Raw genomic sequence first — 19,431 nt, 5'->3', positions numbered from 1 at the left:
GAGAAAATATCATCTTATGCAATCATCTGAAATAGAGAAATGGCTAATCTTACTACAGCCTCCTATTTATTTATTTACCAAATTTCTATGCTGCTCATTTTATTATGGGTCGCACAGCCCTAGAATGTCTAGACAAAAGTTATATCTTGCATCTAAAAATTTGAGGCTTCTTGGAAGTTCCTGCTCAGATGGTGCCTTCAAATATCAACCATTAGAATTGGTTTGCATTCATGGGAGTCCTAAAAATGCTTTGCGGAATATAAATCCTTCCAATTCTTCATCATTCAGTCAGAATTGAAGAAGCTTCTTGAATGAGAATTGAAATGTTTTCAAGAGGGAGAAAAAACCCCAAGAAAGCCAGTTGCCTTTTGGAAAAAGCACTTATGGGACAGCCATGTCTTGGATGAAGGAGAATCTCCCCCAGATAATTCATGAGAGTTTTGGATTTGATTGAATCTCATGAGTACGCTCAAGGCGCTTATTATTATTATTATTATTATTATTATTATTAATTAGATTTGTATGCCGCCCCTCTCCGAAGACTCCGGGCGGCTCACAACAATAAAAACAGTACAAATCCAATATTTAAAAGAATTTAAACCCCTTCGTATAAAAAGCAATCATACATCTCACACAATCCATGTATAATACCAGACCGATCCATACATTCAAATTGGATCGACATTGCCAATCTCTAAATGCCGACCCTTCAAATCAGTGTGATAATTTTGATAATTTTGGAGTTTATATTTATATTTATATTCTGCTCAAAAAAAATAAAGGGAACACTCAAAGAGCACATCCTAGATCTGAATGAATGAAATACAGTGTTCCCTCGATTTTCGCAGGTTCGAACTTCGCGGAAAGTCTATACCATGGTTTTTCAAAAATATTAATTAAAAAAAATTATTTGCGGGTTTCCCCCCCTATACCACGGTTTTTCCCACCCGATGACGTCATATGTCATCGCCAAACTTTCGTCTGCCTTTAATAAATATTTTTAAAAATAAACTTTAATAAATAAACATGGTAATTATCTGAATGGTTGCTAAGGGAATGGGAAATTGCAATTTAGGGGTTTAAAGTGTTAAGGGAAGGCTTGTGATACTGTCCATAGCCAAAAATGGTGTATTTACTTCCGCATCTCTACTTCGCGGAAATTCGACTTTCACGGGCGGTCTCAGAACGCATCCCCCGCAAAAAGCGAGGGAACACTGTATTCTCATTGAATATTTCATTTGCACAACTATTCCATTTGCACAACAGCATGTGAAATTGACTGTCAATCAGTGTTACTTCCTAAGTGGACAGTTTTATTTCACAGAAGTTTCATTTACTTGAAGTTATATCCTGTTTTTTAAGTGTTCCCTTTATTTTTTTTAGCAATGTACTTATATATTCATATATTCATATATTCATATATTCATATATTCATATATTCATTTGTATTTGTATTTGCATTTGCATTTGCATTTGCATTTGCATTTGCATTTACATTTACATTTACATTTACATTTATATTTATATTTATATTTATATTTTTTTATTTTGTCAAGCATGTATAAGATAACAGGTAATACTATACTTATTATTTCGATTTCTAGCCCACCTTTCTCCAGAGACTAACATAAATATGAACATAGTAAATGGGTACCAAAAAAATGGAGACAATAGGACAGGAACAATGGTGCCCAGATGTGTCTGCCCAACATGTGGCAGAACATTTTGTGCCCGTATAGGCCTTACCAGCCACCTGTGGACACATTGCGTACAACCCACAACCCGTTAGATGTCAAGGTCCTCTTCGAATATGATGGACAAACATCATCATCACTTATTTTTATACGTCTCAATTAAAAACAACAACAACCTCCAAGGAACTCACAAAAGTTTTGAGGGATTGATGCAATGCCTATCTTAACAGCGTTACAAAGAAATCGGCGGTTGGCGTCTTACAAGAGAGAAGTCATAAAGAATAAAATTGCTTACCTGGAGTTGAATTTGATGGTTGGGTTGGAATTCTGGAGCCATAAAGGGATTCAAACTGAGCTAAGAGAAGCTGCTTGGGTGCAGAGACCTGTTGGGATGTTGTCAATGCTATTTCTGAGACAAAGTCGGGAAACTTCAGGAGGGAATGAAAAAATAAAACTCTGTTACGCTGCTATTTCAGTGATGACTGGAGGTGTCATGAGTCACTTAGTAGGGAAATGGCCTTAGGAACATAACTAAGGATAACAGAATAAGGAGGACTTTAACGGTACGCTTAAATAGGGGTTTGTACCCATGTCTTGTATGCTTGATCGCCCAGTCACATTTTATTTATTTATTTATTCATTCATTTGTCCAATACACAAATACATAGGAAGAAATATAGAGATGTAGTAATATATATAAGGGTAAAAGTGAACTTAGAGGAGAGGATATATGAAAGAAATAAAATATATATGATAAGTGAGAGAAAGGAAAGACAATTGGACAGGGGACGAAAGGCACACCAGTGCACTTATGTACGCCCCTTACTGACCTCTAAGGAACCTGGAGAGGTCAATCGTGGAGAGTCTAAGGGAGAAGTGATGGGGGTTAGGGGTTGACACAATTGAGTTCGGTAATGAGTTCCACGCTTTGATAACTCGATTGTTGAAATCATATTTTTTACAGTCAAGTTTGGAGTGGTTCGTATTAAGTTTGAATCTGTTGCGTGCTCTTGTGTTGTTGCTGTTGAAGCTGAAGTAGTCATTGACCGGTAGGACGTTGCAGCATATGATCTTGTGGGCAATGCTCAGATCGTGTTTTAGGCGCCGTAGTTCTAGGCTTTCTAGGCCCAGGATTGTTAGTCTATTTTCGTAGGATATTCTGTTTCGAGTGGAGGAGTGAAGGGCTCTTTTGGTGAAATATCTTTGGACATTTTCAAGGATGTTGATGTCTGAGATGTGATATGGGTTCCAGACAGATGAGCAGTAGTCCAGGATGGGTCTGGCAAAAGTTTTGTAGGCTCTTGTGATTGTGCATTCATTCATTCCTTTTATTCCTCTCTCGACTTTATTTCCAGGAGATTAAGAAGATAAATGGAATTCTGCCTATGCTACAAACTCCATGGGCTGGAATAACCTAAGAAATAGCATCCAAGTTCACGCACCATGCTAATTATAGATGGTTCTCAGTTCTTTTTAGCATCCTTCTTACCTTTTCAAGCAGGGCCATCAAGTCATCCTTTGGCAATAATACTATAAAAGCTCCATGGTCCTTAATTGTTTCAACAGTCCAATTTGTCGGGGGTCTGGGAAAACCAGATTGGAAAATAAGTTGCAAAAAAAAACCCTTTCAATTTGCCATCAAGTTTTAATTTTTTTTAAATGTACTGGTAAGTTTCCAACATTGGAAGAGAAGTGCAAGAAGAAGTGTTTACAGTAAAAAATTTGGGCTTGAAAAGGGGAAGAGCCTTCTCTGTGGCGGCCCCGGCCCTCTGGAACCAACTTCCCCCAGAGATTAGAATTGCCCGCACCCTCCTTGCCTTTCGTAAGCTGCTTAAAACCCACCTCTGCCGCCAGGCATGGGGGAATTGAGATACTCTTTCCCCCTAGGCCTTTACAATTTTATGCATGGTATGTCTGTATGTATGTTTGGTTTTTATAATAATGGGTTTTTAACTGTTTTTAGTATTGGATTATTATTATATGCTGTTTTATTACTGTTGTTAGCCACCCCGAGTCTGCGGAGAGGGGCGGCACACAAATCCAATAAACGAAATAAATAATAAAATAAATAAATAGCTATTTGCCCTAACATAGTTATCTTTCCCAACGAAGTGGTAGCTATTTATCTGCTCGCATTTGCATGCTTTTGAACTGCTAAGTGGGAGGAGTCGGAGCAAGAAATGGGAACTCATCCTGTGGCATGGTGCTCGGATCTGGAACCCCAGGCTGTCAGCCTTCCAGCTGACATTCTACGGTTCTTTAACTGACAATATAGGCATTCTTTAACCACGGTTAAGCCATCACACTCTTTTTTGGCTGTTGTTTTGACCCTGCAAAGACCTTACCCGAGCAATTCCATCAGTGTCTGCTGAATTTCCATCTTCTGCTGGTAGCTCAGGTGCGGACACTGACCGTATCGGTGGAGGATGGTTGTCATCGCTTCTGGGGAGACCCCCTGACAGGTGAACGTGGGGGACAAATGGCAAAGGAGATTGCCCAACAAGTCCACGGTATATTCATCAGCCACCGAGCCTTCCTGAAATGAACCACATCAATTTGGCAGCCCAGGTAAGAGGCAGAGAAACAGGGGAGGGTCCCTCTGAGCCCCTTTCTTCATCCACCATGCCTCAGTGGGTTCTGCTCCCTTTTATTTGGCCATTCACCTATGAAAGTGATGGCAAACCTATGGCACGCATGCCACAATAGGCACACATGGCCAGGGACCGCCTTCTGCCGCACGAATCCCAGCAGCCAGTTAGGTCCCACAGAGTGGGCCTTCTCCCAGTCCCGTCAACTAAACAATGTCGTTTGGCGGGACCCAGGGGAAGAGCCTTCTCTGTGGCGGCCCCGGCCCTCTGGAACCAGCTCCCCCCAGAGATCAGAATTGTCCCCACCCTCCTCGCCTTTGGTAAGCTCCTTAAAACCCACCTCTGCCGTCAGGCATGGGGGAACTGAGATATTCCTTCCCCCTAGGCCTTACAATTTATGCATGGTATGTTTGCGTGTGTGTTTGGTTTTATAATAAGGGTTATTATTATTATTATTATTATTATTATTATTATTATTATTATTTATTGGATTTGTATGCCGCCCCACTCTGCAGACTCGGGGCGGCTAACAACAATGATAAAAACAGCATGTAGAAATCCAATTAATAAAACAACTAAAAACCCTTATTATAAACCAGACATACACACAAACACGTGCTGCTGGAGACGTACATGCTGGCGCTGCGGGGCTGGCACTGGCTCGCTGGCTGGGGCGGAGGTGCCAGCCTCACGCCCATGCCCAACGCAGCGCCAGCATATATGGCGTCCAGCAGCATATCCAGCTGCCACCATCAGGGCTCCCGCTCGCAGTCAGCCGCTCTGCCGCCACCCTTGGCTACTGCCTGATGCCCTGTTGTCGGCGTGGCAGAAAGAGAGAGAGAAAGAAAGAAAGAAAGAAAGAAAGAGAGACATAGCAAGAGAGAGAGAGAGAGAAAGAAAGATAGCAAGAGAGACAGAGAGAGAGAGAAAGAAAGAGAGACATAGCAAGAGAGGCAGAGAGAGAGAGTGAGAGAGAAAGAAAGAGAGATAGCAAGAGAGACAGAGAGAGAAAGAAAGAAAGAGAGAGAGAGAGAAAGAGAGACATAGCAAGAGAGGCAGAGAGAGAGAGAAAAAGAGAGAGAGAAAAAAGCAAGAGAGAGAGAGCAAGAGAGGGGGAAGGAGGGAGAGAAAGACATAGAGGGACGGAAGGAGGGAGAGAGAAAGAGATCAAAAAAGAGAGGAAGAAAGAAAGAGGGATGGAGAGAGAGAAAGAAGGGAAGGAAGAGAGAGAAAGAGGGAGGGAGAAATAGAGCGAAAGGGAGGAAGAGAGATTTTTTTTTGTCGAAACTTCCCCCCCCCCCCTCAATGTTCCCCAGGATTTTGAAAATATGAATAATGTGCCGCGGCTCAAAAAAGGTTGGGAAACACTGGTTTAGTCGACGGGACCCGGAGAAGGCCAACTCTGTGGGACCTTATCGGTCGCTGGGATTCATGCGGTAGCAGGCGGTTCTGGAGGTAATCTGGTCCAATGCCATGTAGTTGTTTTAGTATTGGATTGTTAGATGCTGTTTTTATCATTGTTGTAAGCCATCCCGAGTCTACGGAGAGGGGTGGCATACAAATCCAATAGCTAATAATAAAATAATAATAATAGCCATATCTGAGAGCACACAAGACTTTGCCCTATGTCAGCTCCAGGGAGCATGTGAGTGCTGGCCAGGTGATTTTCGGCCTTCCAGAGGGCGGAGGGAAGCGGTTGTCACCATCTCCAGGCTTCAGGAAAGCCTCCGTAGCCTGTGGATGGCGGAAAACAGACCCAATGGGCCTACTGGAAGTCCGAACAGTTCAGTGATGCCTGCGCGCATGTGCGTGGTGGGCAGTGCAGGGGGGTTGTGTGTGCATGTGCAAGGGGAGGGCATTGCATTATGGATATGGGCATCCACATACACGCTATCGCGGCGTATGCACAGAAGCCAAATCTTGTACCGACGGGTGTGCGTGCATCTGCGACGAGTGCAGAGGGTGCGCCGGTAGCGCCGAAGACGGCAGGTCTTCACTGACGGTCACTAAACAAACTGTCATAAATCAAGGACTAGCTGCACATAGAAACATAGAAGACTGACGGCAGAAAAAGACCTCATGGTCCATCTAGTCTGCCCTTATACTATTTTCTGTATTTTATCTTAGGATGGATATATGTTTATCCCAGGCATGTTTAAATTCAGTTACTGTGGATTTACCAACCACGTCTGCTGGAAGTTTGTTCCAAGGATCTACTATTCTTTCAGTGAAATAATATTTTCTCACGTTGCTTTTGATCTTTCCCCCAACTAACTTCAGATTGTGTCTCCTTGTTCTTGGGTTCACTTTCCTATTAAAAATACTTCCCTCCTGAACCTTATTTAACCCTTTGACATATTTAAATGTTTCAATCATGTCCCCCCTCTCCCTTCTGCCCTCCATCTGTCCCACATCCGCCTGAACGAGAAACAGACTTGGAAACGTCTTACCAAGCAATGCTGGATTTTCTGCAGGACCGATCTCTTCTTCTGCTCGCTCCAGAGGAGACGATCGAGGTCCATCTTTCCCAAACTGATCAGAAAAGGGACACAGCGGGATCCCGCGACAGATTCCAGGAACTCAGCTCTACCAAGAGAAAGTTTTCCCAAAATCACTTTGTGGGACATGCAGAAGCTACAGAGGAAGAGATGAAATTTATTTCTCTCTTCTCTCTAACCTATATCTGAACCGCAACAACACAAGAGCACGCAACAGATTCAAACTTAATATTAACCACTCCAAACTTGTCTGTAAAAAATATGACTTTAACAATCGAGTTGTCGAAGCGTGGAACTCATTACCGGACTCAATAATGTCAACCCCTAACCCCCAACATTTCTCCCTTAGACTATCCACGATTGACCTCTCCAGCTTCCTAAGAGGTCAGTAAGGGGCGTACATAAGTGCACTAGTGTGGCCTTCATCCCCTGTCCAATTGTCTTTCCTTTATCTCATATATCATATATATTTTCTTCCTTTCATATATCTTCTCCTCTATTTTTACATATTATCTTTATATATATTACTTCATGTCTATTCTCTTCCATATGTATTGTGTATTGGACAAATGAATAAATAAAATAATAAAATAAATAGAATCGGAAATGCCCCCTTTGTTGACTTCAGGAAGGTTTATGTCCATCTGCCCGTATAGATTTTTAAGTAAAATTTGATGGAAAGAAAGAAAAAAAGAGAAAGACAGACAAAACGTAAAGGGAAACAAAAGACAAGTTGCTTGCAAGTGGTTATCTCATTAAATTTTCAATTGAACAGACTCGGTTAGTAAAACACATATCTCCTATATTATCCCATCAATAAACATAGGATTAAACATCCACCAAGCACAGAATTAAACGTCACCAAAAGTCAGTTTTGATTTGACCAAAAGTCAGAAAAAGTATGTAACTCAGGTTTGAATGTCAATCTTTCTAGCTAGCCAAGAAGCCTTGATAAATTTATTTATATAATTTATATGCCGCCCAATGTCACTCATCTTGGTTCCTTGTCATTAAAAGCTTTTTTGCCTGCAGCTCTGTACTGGGAGGACTCCAACAGGGGAGTATTTCCTCTGAACAGCAGTGTAAAAATCTTAAAAACAACCCTTCCCCTTTAAGAAAGTCAAGCAAAGGGGAAAAAAATACCAGCAAAGGGAAAAAAACTTCCAGAGACAATAAGTTTAGGTGTACTGCCAAGAATGTAATAAGGGTTGAGAGGCAGTTTCTCTAAGCAAGGCAATAAAGATTAGGCTAAAGAAACAACATTAGAAGGTTGTAATTTCTTACAGAATTAACTCTGTAAAGTGGTAAAAAAGCAAAAGGAGATTTCTTCTAAAAACTGGTTCTCCGAACTGATTAGAAAGCTAACATGTAAATATGCATATAGAAAAGTATACGTATTTTAGCTATTGCAATAATGTAATATCAGTGCAATATGTCCAAATATATAAAATGTGAAACACCAAAAGATGCAGAAGTATTTAAAAAAATTATGGAATGTGCAGCATTAGACATGATGACAAAACGTTTGAATAATCAAGCTGAAACAGAATTTTATAAAATATGGTACAAAGTATATAAATGGTGGAATTTTAAAATTAGTTGTAAAACTATATAAGTAAGAATTTATGATCATTTGAATTTATTAATCTGAATATTAAACTGAATGCATACATGAAAGAAGATTTAGAAATTAATATGACAAGGTTTTTTTTAGTTATATTAAATAAGTGAATTTCAACTATTCTATAACATGATAACAATAGATAGAATGTAATAGTTTAAAAACAATATAAACACAGAGTATTTTTGCATATTATGAATTTTAAAGTTATTCTTTATATCCTATTACTAGTTTAAGTACTGATATTTTAAAGATAAGAAAATTAATTAAAGTTATATAAATTATAACATAAAGATAACAGAGTTAAATTTACCAAGAACATAGAGCGTGTGTGTTATATTTCTGTATTGATCTGATTATAGTTAGATTTTTTTTTTTTTGTACTAGCTAGACTTCTGTGAAAAGTGGAGCAATGGTAGCTCCTTGAATGGTGAATGTTGTTTGTTTTTGTTTGTATAATGAAAAATAATAAATATATATACAGTGTTCCCTCGATTTCCGCGGGGGATGTGTTCCGAGACCGCCTGTGAAAGTCGAATTTCCGCGAAGTAGGGATGCGGAAGTAAATACACCATTTTTCACTATGGACAGTATCACAAGCCTTCTCTTAACACTTTAAACCCCTAAATTACCATTTCCCATTCCCTTAACAACCATTTACTCATCCTTATTATTGGTACTCACCATTAAATAAGACACTTAGTGATCCTGATATTTATAAACATAATTATTTATTAACAATAATTATTTTTTTGTTACTTATTTGCAAAAGTTATTAGTTTGGCGATGAAGTATGACATCATCGGATGGGAAAAACCGTGGTATAGGAAAAAAACCGCAAAGTATTTTTTAATTAATATTTTTTGAAAAACCATGGTATAGGCTATTCGCAAAGTTCGAACCCGCGAAAATCGAGGGAACACTGTATATATATATATAAAAAGAAAGCTAACATGTAAATGTATGTATATAGAAAAGTATACGTATTTTAGCTATTGCGATAATGTAATATCAGTACGATATGTCCAAATATATAAAATGTGAGGTAACTAAAAAAAAGAAGCTGCAATGATGTAATAATGCAGAATCACTTATTGTATTTATTGTATTATTGTTTTTGCAAAAGAGACTGGAAATTAATAAATTCTATTTTAAAAAGACAAAGAAAGCTAACAACCGGTTCTAACGAACCTGTTTGAACTGGTATAATCTCACCTCTGCGTATTTCCATAATTTTATTAGCTATTTCCCCAAAATAGAGATCAAAGACCTTTTTCAATTAAAAAAACATACAGTGTAGATACCTTGCAGCCTCTAGTATAAGTTATATGGATAAATTTGAATGTGAAATTCATCCAGCTATTTGTATTCCACTGAGTCTTATGTCAGGAAATTTGAATCATGCCTTTGCCAAAGAATTAGTAAAACGGCCACTTAGCTTCAAATCCAATTAGTAATAATAGTGCAAACAAGTAATTTTTTGCAATCGCTAAATTCCTTGGGTTTAAATCTCCATTCATCTCAGAATTCGAAGCCTAACATTTTTTTGTATGTTTATTGAAATAATTTTCTGTCTTTCATTTAGTTGTTCCAAATCTTAATGCCAAATGCCATAATTAAAACCCAATTAAAAGGTTTTATTATTCAGAGACACATCAGCTAACATAAATACTTAAAAAAAAAAAAACACCATGAAAGAAACAAATGAATATTGGCCCGAATGCTATATGCATATTGGCACAATAAAGATCTATCCTTTTCATTATGTTTTTCACTCCAGTAAGAGAAAAAAAGAAAAGAAAGGTACCGTAATTAAAAACAATGGCTTACGGAAGTACAGCTAAGAGGTAGGGAGGGACAGAAGCTTCGGAAATTGTCCAGAATTTCCAAGCCAGACAATTGACCTGCAAAAAGGATTTTTCAAATGTGATTGCATAGAAACACGACACGTAAAAGCTATAATCGTGAGTATTTTTTTCTATATCTGCCAATATAATATCAGTAATTTTAATCCATTTTCAAGTCAATTTCATATTTAGCCAACATAATCTCAAACTAATTTCTTTTCTTTTTTTTTGCACATTTGTGATTAAAAAAAAAACTTGGCACATTCCATATAAAGTCCCTAAACACAATTTACAAGCAATTTGACACCCACAAAAGGATGCATTTTGGGTGTACTATTTTTATTAATGTGTGCACGCACATACACACATGTATTGCCGCCAGGCATGGGGGAATTGAGATACTCTTTCCCCCTAGGCCTTTACGATTTTATGCATGGTATGTCTGTATGTATGTTTGGTTTTTATAATAATGGGTTTTTAAATTGTTTTTATTATTGGATTATTATTGTATGCTGTCTTATTATTGCTGTTAGCCGCCCCGAGTCTCCGGAGAGGGGCGGCATACAAATCCAATAAATAAATAAATAAAGTATGAGAGCTAATATATGTGCTTTTATGGATTAGATAAAAGTGTGTCTTCAAATTCAGAGAAGTGTAGAATTCAGGAAGCCACTGCTGTTTTTCTTATTACATTATTTCCAAAATGCAGTTCTCCTTCAAAAGGCATCCTCAGCAGGAAAGGAGCTAGAAATTAACAATATCCACAGCAGATAAGGAAAATCAATATAAAATGTTTTATGGATGGCACATGTCACAGGAAAAACTCACAAAATTATTTAAAGATAAATCTGCAAAATGTTGGAAATGTCACCAGCTGCCTGGATCGTATCATCATATATGGTGGACGTGCCCAGAAGCAATAAATTATTGGGTGAAAATTAAAACATAGTTAGAAGAAAGGACACAGCAACATATAGATTTAAAACCAGAACTGTTCCTATTAGGTATCTCATATACAAGAAAATATATATACAGTATATATGTGAATGATGAGGCAGCAGCCATCTCGATCACCGGAACATAAAACTTTAATAAAACAACTTAGCTTTCGTTAGCGTGCTGCTAACTTCGTCAGAGTATTAAAATGCCATGGGAGACAATCACATTTATAAAGCATTACTCAGTCTGCTCATAGCCCGCGTCACTGGGCCACACCCTTCCCTCCCCTCTGCAGCAAGCCTAATTGTAGGCTTAATCATGCTGGTTAAAGGGGGAACTACCGCTTTTACTCGTGTCTGTTGCCTATTTCAAAAACATAAAGGGAACACTCAAAGAACACATCCTAGATCTGAATGAATGAAATATTCTCATTGAATATTTTGTTCTGTACAAAGTTGAATGTGCACAACAGCATGTGAAATTGATTGTCAATCAGTGTTGCTTCCTAAGTGGATAGTTTGATTCACAGAAGTTTGATTTACTTGGAGTCATATTGTGTTGTTTAAGTGTTCCCTTTATTTTTTTGAGCAGCGTACATAAATACATACACACACACACACACACACACGTCTGTGTGTATGTGTGCGTCTGTGTGAGTGTGATAACAGCAGTGAGGATAGTATTTGCGCAAAGATGGAAAGCAGAGAAAATCCCTATGAAGAAAGAAATATTTAAGAAAATACTAGATAGTGCAAAAATTAATAAATTGACCCTGATACTTAAAGAGAGGAATCAGAATATTTTCAGATATCAGGGCAATTTTATGATTGGTTGGAGAAGAGACATGTATAGAGTAATACTGTATTGCAAAGAAAGAAGGGTGAAATGTTATAATAAATGAAATGATAAATATCAGGATATGAAAAATAATTGGTGAGCAGGGAGTAAACACAAAAAATACACACAGATGATGCACTGATGGATTAATTATGTCTTGTATGTTCATTTGTCTATTAAAAACCTTTTTTTTAAAAAAAGGCATTCTCTTTAAAATTCAAATCATAAGTACAGTGGTACCTCTACTTACGAACTTAATTCGTTCCATGACCAGGTTCTTAAGTAGAAAAGTTCGTAAGAAGAAGCAATTTTTCCCATAGGAATCAAATAATGTGTGTGATTGGGGAAACCACAGGGAGGGTGGAGGCCCTGTTTCCTCCCAGGAGATTCGTAGAGAGGCCCCATGGAGGCTTCTCCCCACCTTTTCCGGCCGTGTTTCCTCCCAGGAGATTCCTAAAGAGGCCCCACGGAGGCTTCTCCCTGCCTTTTCCAGCTGTGTTTCCTCCCAGGGGATTCCTAGAGAGGCCCCTTCTCCCCGCCTTTTCTGGACATGTTTCCTCCCAGGAGATTCCTAGAGAGGCCCCACAGAGGCTTCTCCCCACCTTTTCCAGCCCTGCTTCTTCCCAGGAGATTCCTAGAGAGGCCCCATGGAGGCTTCTCCCTGCCTTTTCCGGTTATAGTTTTGGAGGCTCGGGTTTGTAAGTGGAAAATGGTTAAGAAGAGGCAAAAAAATCTTGAACACCTGGTTCTTATCGTGAAAAGTTCGTAAGTACAGGCGTTCTTAGGTAGAGGTACCCCTGAATTTAATTTGCCCTGGGCCTAGGTGAACGTCTGAAATCACGATCCAGATACTAAACAGACTTTCTGTTGGAAATGAAATAAACATATTAGGATACGTTCACACTTGACCTGGAAGGAAGACAGCAAATGAAGGTGATTTTCAAATATGTGGAAAAGGTTCAAAAACGAGATTGGGCTCAGGTTCTCAATGTGCCTGCAGGTCATTCCTTTCAACAGCTGTCCATTACTGGAGGAAAAGGGGGGGAAAACCCACAAAGTTAGAATTGTGCTGGATCCAATTTAATTCTAAGAATGTTCCCACTCATTCAGTTAGACCACTGTTTCCCAACTTTGGCCACTTGAAGATATCTGGACTTCAACTCCCATTTGCTGGCTGGGGAATTCTGGGAGTTGAAGTCCAAATATCTTCAAGTGGCCAATGTTGGGAAACACTGAGTTAGACCACAGGTCTGAAAAAGAACACTTTCTAAAGTAGGACCAAAATCCTCTCCTTCAAGTTGTGCGTCTTTCCAAAGAGTTCTATTAACAAGTATCCTCATTCCCAACCAGGATGACCGGTGGATCAAAGAGCATGGGTGCTGTAGTACCACCACATCCCTAGAGAATGTCAGGTCTAGAATTTTGTCTTCAACAAGGACAAAAGCCTACAAAGATAGGTAGCTAAGACATCCGTCCCTGGGAGTCTGACAGCCAATGGGATGTATTTCTTACATAGGTAAAGAAAACTCTTATGGTGGGGCCCAACAGAGAGTATAAAACTCAGGCACCTACAACATTGCATTGGTTGCTGATCGGTTTCCGGTCACAATTCAAAGGGTTGGTTATGACCTATAAAGCCCTTCATGGCATCGGACCAGATTATCTCCGGGACCGTCTTCTGCCGCACGAATCCCAGTGACCAGTTAGGTCCAACAGAGTTGGCCTTCTCCGGGTCCCGTCGACTAAACAATGTCATTTGGCGGGTCCCAGGGGAAGAGCCTTCTCTGTGGCGGCCCCGATCCTCTGGAACCAGCTCCCCCCAGATATCAGAGTTGCCCCCACCCTCCTTGCCTTTCGTAAGCTCCTTAAAACCCACCTCTGTCGTCAGGCATGGGGGAATTGAGATATTCCCTTCCCCCTAGGCTTATAAAATTTATGCATGGTATGTCTGTATGTATGATTGGTTCCTTAAATTGGGGTTTTTTAAATTACTTTTAATATTAGATTTGTTTATATTGTCTTTTTACTGTTGTTAGCCGCCCCGAGTCTGCGGAGAGGGGCGACATACAAATCAAATCAAATCAAATCAGCAAGTAAATAAATAAACAAACAAACAAACAAACAAATAAACAAACAAACATCTTAGCCCTTCTCTTCTTTTTCAACATCTTTGAAGCATGTGATTCACGGGTGGGATCCTCCCAGTTCAGACCAGTTTGCCTGAACCAGTAATGACCCACTGGTGATGCCACAATGATGTCACCAATCCCGTTCGGTCAGTGCTGCTCCATGGGCGCCACCATCTCTTTTTTGGAATATTTTTCAATGGATTTTTTTTTTTGCATTTTTAATTTTTTAAATTCTTCTGAGCATATGCAGAAGCTGAGTTGCATGCGGTAGTCATCTTCTTTTGGGTTTTAAAAAAAAATATTATTTCTGGATTTTTTGGCACTGTGCATGGGAGGAAGCAAACTGGCAGCGAGATCAATTGGAACCTACCCCTGATTTGATTCCCCTTTTCCCCAGGACCTCAAACCATGTGGTACTGCTGTCCACTATTAAAATTATCTTTCCAAACAGCCTCCAGACTACCAGTGTCTTTTCCCCCACTTGGAATTGAATCCAGAAGGGACATTTCTTCCAACAGTCAGGATTAAAGATGCTTCCTTACCTTAAGAGATCAGACAGGGAAGTTTTCCTTGACAATAATTCATACAGAAACAAAGCCTGGAATTAAAGAGATAAGGGATCTGTATGTTACAGCATTTTTTTTTTACTTTGGCAACTTTAAGATAGATGGAATTCAACTCCCAGAATTCCCCAGCCAGCATATTATCATGCCAAGCAGGGGGCTGGACTAGAAGACCTCCAAGGCCCCTTCCAGCTCTGCTCTATTCTATTCTATTCTATTCTAGTCTAGTCTAGTCTAGTCTTCATTCTAATTTATTCTATTCTATTCTATTCTAGTCTTCATTCTAATTTATTCTATTCTATTCTATTCTAGTCTAGTCTTTACTCTAATTCTCTATTCTATTCTATTCTAGTCTAGTCTAGTCTTCATTCTAATTTATTCTATTCTATTCTAGTCTAGTCTTCACTCTAATTTATTCTATTCTATTCTAGTATAGTCTTCATTCTAATTTATTCTATTCTATTCTATTCTAGTCTTCATTCTAATTTATTCTATTCTATTCTAGTCTTCATTCTAATTTATTCTATTCTATTCTAGTCTTCATTCTAATTTATTCTATTCTGTTCTATTCTATTCTAGTCTAGTCTAGTCTTCATTCTAATTTATTTTATTCTATTCTATTCTATTCTATTCTAGTCAAGTCTAGTCTAGTCTAGTCTTCATTCTAATTCTCTATTCTAGTCTAGTCTAGTCTATTGTAGTCTAGTCTAGTCTTCATTCTAATTCTCTATTCTATTCTAGTCTAGTCTTCATTCTAATTCTCTATTCTAGTCTAGTCTAGTCTATTGTAGTCTAGTCTAGTCTAGTCTTCATTCTAATTCTCTATTCTATTCTATTCTATTCTAGTCTTCATTCTGATTCTCTATTCTAGTCTAGTCTAGTCTATTGTAGTCTAGTCTAGTCTAGTCTTCATTCTAATTCTCTATTCTATTCTAGTCTTCATTCTAATTCTCTATTCTATTCTAGTCTAGTCTAGTCTTCATTCTAATTTATTCTATTCTATTCTAGTCTAGTCTTCATTCTAATTCTCTATTGTATTCTATTCTATTCTATTCTAGTCTTCATTCTAATTCTCTATTCTATTCTATTCTAGTCTAGTCTAGTCTTCATTCTAATTCTTTATTCTATTCAATTCTATTCTTTATTTTCTATTATTATTTTCTATTTTCTATTGTGTTCTATTTTGCAGTTCTGTTCTGTTCTGTTTTGTTGTTCTATTTTATTCTATTCTGTTTTCTATTTCTAATTCTTTTTCTACTTTCTACTTCCTTTCTACTTTCTATTTTCTATTCTATTCTCTATTCTCTATTCTTCTTATTTTCTATTTTCTATTGTGTTCTATTTTGCAGTTCTGTTCTGTTCCGTTCTATTTCGTTCCATTCCATTCCATTCTTTCTATTTCTAATTGTTTTTCTTTCTACTTTCTATTCTATTCTACTCTTCCATTCCATTCTTCCTCCACTTCCTGGCTGTCAAACCCAAGATGTCCACAGAGCACCATCCTGCACCCATCCACCTGTCACTCTGTCAGGTTACCTGGCTTGTCCTCAGCTCCCTTTTTTTCACCAAGGATGCATTGAAGCTGCCCGCCTTCCATAAATCGAACAAGGAGACCTCAGTAAAAAAGGCACCAGGCAGATCGGAGACCACCGAGGTGAGCACCGAGGAGGCCAGGATCTGTCGAGAAAAGGGAAGCTTTTGAAAAAAAATTGGTAACCATTTGTGGAAACAACCTTGGAAGATGGGAGGAAGAACCATAGACCAGACAAGGGTCAGATAAGAGGCAGCTGAGCCCACAGAAGAAATGGTAAGCATTAAACATCCATCCTACATAGCTTCTGCTCCGGCAATCTCACACTACTCACAAGAGCCTACAAAACTTTTGCCAGACCCATCCTTGAATACAGCTCATCTGTCTGGAACCCATACCACATCTCAGACATCAACACCCTACAAAACATCCAAAGATACTTCACCAGAAGAGCCCTTCACTCCTCCACTCGAAACAGAATATCCTACGAAAATAGACTAACAATCCTGGGTCTAGAAAGCTTAGAACTACGGTGCCTAAAACACGATTTGAGTATTGCCCACAAGATCATATGCTGCTGCAACATCCTACCGGTCAATGACTACTTCAGCTTCAACCGCAACAACACAAGAGCACGCAACAGATTAAAACTTAATATTAACCGCTCCAAACTTGACTGTAAAAAATATGACTTTAACAATCGAGTTGTCGAAGCGTGGAACTCATTACCGGACTCAATAGTGTCAACCCCTAACCCCCAACATTTCTCCCTTAGACTCTCCACGATTGACCTCTCCAGGTTTCTAAGAGGTCAGTAAGGGGCGTACATAAGTGCACTAGTGTGCCTTTCGTCCCCTGTCCAATTGTCTTTCCTTTCTCTCACTTATGATATATATTTTCTTACTGTCATATATCTTCTCCTCTATTTTTACATATTATCTTTATATATATTACTTCATGTCTATTCTCTTCCATATGTATTGTATATTGGACAAATGAATAAATAAATAAAAATAAATAAATCTCATGCACCCACTGCTCAGAAATATAAGAGCTCACCTTGCGGAAGATTCCTTGTCTTTGAACTGGGGACAGATCCATTGCCCGTTGTGCCAAGACACTTTGGATGGTCTGGGAGAGTTCATTGGGGTCCATGTTGTAGAAGGACAGGCTATCAATGCCAGGGGCTAAAGCCCCCATCTGACTAACATTGTGAAATGACAACACCTAACAAGAGAACCAAAGATATAAATCAGGATTGATGGCTGAAAGGATCGTTGGAACTGAACCATAGAAACATAGAAACATAGAATTCTGATGGCAGAAAAAGACCTCATGATCCATCTAGTCTGCCCTTATACTATTTTCTGTATTTTATCTTAGGATGGATTTATCCCAGGCATGTTTAAATTCAGTTACTGTGGATTTATCAACCACGTCTGCTGGAAGTTTGTTCCAAGGATCTACTACTCTTTCAGTAAAATAATATTTTCTCACGTTGCTTCTGATCTTTCCCCCAACTAACTTCAGATTGTGTCCCCTTGTTCTTGTGTTCACTTTCCTATTAAAAACACTTCCCTCCTGGACCTTATTTAACCCTTTAACATATTTAAATGTTTCGATTGTGTCCCCCCTTTTCCTTCTGTCCTCCAGACTATACAGATTGAGTTCATGAAGTCTTTCCTGATACGTTTTATGCTTAAGACCTTCCACCATTCTTGTAGCCCGTCTTTGGACCCGTTCAATTTTGTCAATATCTTTTTGTAGGTGAGGTCTCCAGAACTGAACACAGTATTCCAAATGTGGTCTCACCAGCGCTCTATATAGCGGGATCATAATCTCCCTCTTCCTGCTTGTTATACCTCTAGCTATGCAGCCAAGCATCCTACTTGCTTTCCCTACCGCCTGACTGCACTGTTCACCCATTTTGAGACTGTCAGAAATCACTACCCCTAAATCCTTTTCTTAGTTGTGCTTATTCAACAAATGGTTTGGTAAACCACCATTGGTCCACCGCACGAACTCAATCAGCAAGCATTGCGACAGGCTAGGAATGAGTCTTTCATTCCTTTTCCTTTTCGTGGAGGTATTAATTTTTTCTTTATTTTTCTCCAACATACAATAAAAAGTAGCATATGCAATTAAAAAACACAGTCAATGCCTCAAGTAATAATATATAATATTTCTTTATTGCATTAAACAATCAAAAAGAACATCTAAATATCTTAAATTACACTTTTTACTAAAGTGATTTGTTCTTCTCTGCTAAATTAATCAATGTAAACTACTCATCAAACATATATCCTCTACAAATAATGATATTATAAAATCTATTCCCTTATATCCCTTTTTCTAACTATATTAAAACATTATCTTTACTCAATATCCAATTTCATCCTTTCGCCTCTGTGTTAAATCCTTATCCATTGCTGCCACCAATCCTTATTTCATCATTCTGGGTCCTTAATAGATTAAATCATCGTATATTTCTTTAAAAATGATTTAAAAATAATTATTTCTCAGCTATTTTTAGTTTCCAACCATTCATAGAACTTCCCCCAGATTTTATAATAATCATACTCTTCTTTATCTTTAAGCTTAAAGGTAAGTCTATTCATTTCAGCACAGTCTAAAATCTTACGTAGTATTTCTCTTTCATTTGGAGTTTTATTCAACTTCCAATTCTGCGCATATGCTATTCTAGCTGCTGTAACAATATGTACAATCGGGTATATTACTCTGGTTTCTTTTCAGATCGTATAAATCTTTCGCTTTTTAACGTTCCTTATTCAAGGAATATCACAACAAAGGGGTTTTGTAATTATCAGGGGATAAAGGCGCAAGCAACCAATATATATAAATTGCTAGTGTAGTCAGAAGGGGACACGATTGATGGATTGACTAAATGGTGGCAAAATGAGATACAAGTAGAGGTACAAGAGATGGAAAATATAGTAGAAAATATAAGGAAAATTAAAAATACAAGAATCAGGGAAATGAGAAGGAAAATATTACATAAGTGGTATTTTACTCCCGTTCAACTCGCACACTTTCAGCAGAATGTCAGGGGGAATTGTTGGCATGGGTGTCAAGATAAAGGAGTGTTTATGCATATGTTATGCATATGCCCGATAGTGCAGGAATTTTTGCAAAAAGTGAAAGAGGATATCAATAGAATGCTAAA

General features: G+C 38.4%; 1 protein-coding gene across 2 annotated transcripts in view; it reads right to left on the bottom strand.

Annotated features, from left to right (window-relative positions):
- OTOA (otoancorin) overlaps positions 1-19,431 on the bottom strand; it is a 58,348-nt gene that overhangs the window by 22,908 nt on the left and 16,009 nt on the right. For both annotated transcript variants that reach the window (XM_070761903.1, XM_070761902.1), the window contains 9 exons: positions 17,307-17,474; positions 16,253-16,393; positions 14,696-14,751; positions 12,934-13,051; positions 10,232-10,305; positions 6,733-6,868; positions 4,040-4,230; positions 3,184-3,277; positions 1,990-2,122 (listed from right to left, as the gene is read on the bottom strand). In XM_070761903.1, the coding sequence (XP_070618004.1) occupies positions 1,990-2,122; positions 3,184-3,277; positions 4,040-4,230; positions 6,733-6,868; positions 10,232-10,305; positions 12,934-13,051; positions 14,696-14,751; positions 16,253-16,393; positions 17,307-17,474 (1,111 nt within the window). The remainder of the gene's footprint in view (positions 1-1,989; positions 2,123-3,183; positions 3,278-4,039; positions 4,231-6,732; positions 6,869-10,231; positions 10,306-12,933; positions 13,052-14,695; positions 14,752-16,252; positions 16,394-17,306; positions 17,475-19,431) is intronic.

Source organism: Erythrolamprus reginae, chromosome 9 (assembly GCF_031021105.1).
Source record: "Erythrolamprus reginae isolate rEryReg1 chromosome 9, rEryReg1.hap1, whole genome shotgun sequence".
NCBI lineage: Eukaryota > Metazoa > Chordata > Lepidosauria > Squamata > Dipsadidae > Erythrolamprus > Erythrolamprus reginae.
Note: the sequence above shows the minus strand (reverse complement) of the source record. Positions and strands in the feature narration are given on the sequence as shown.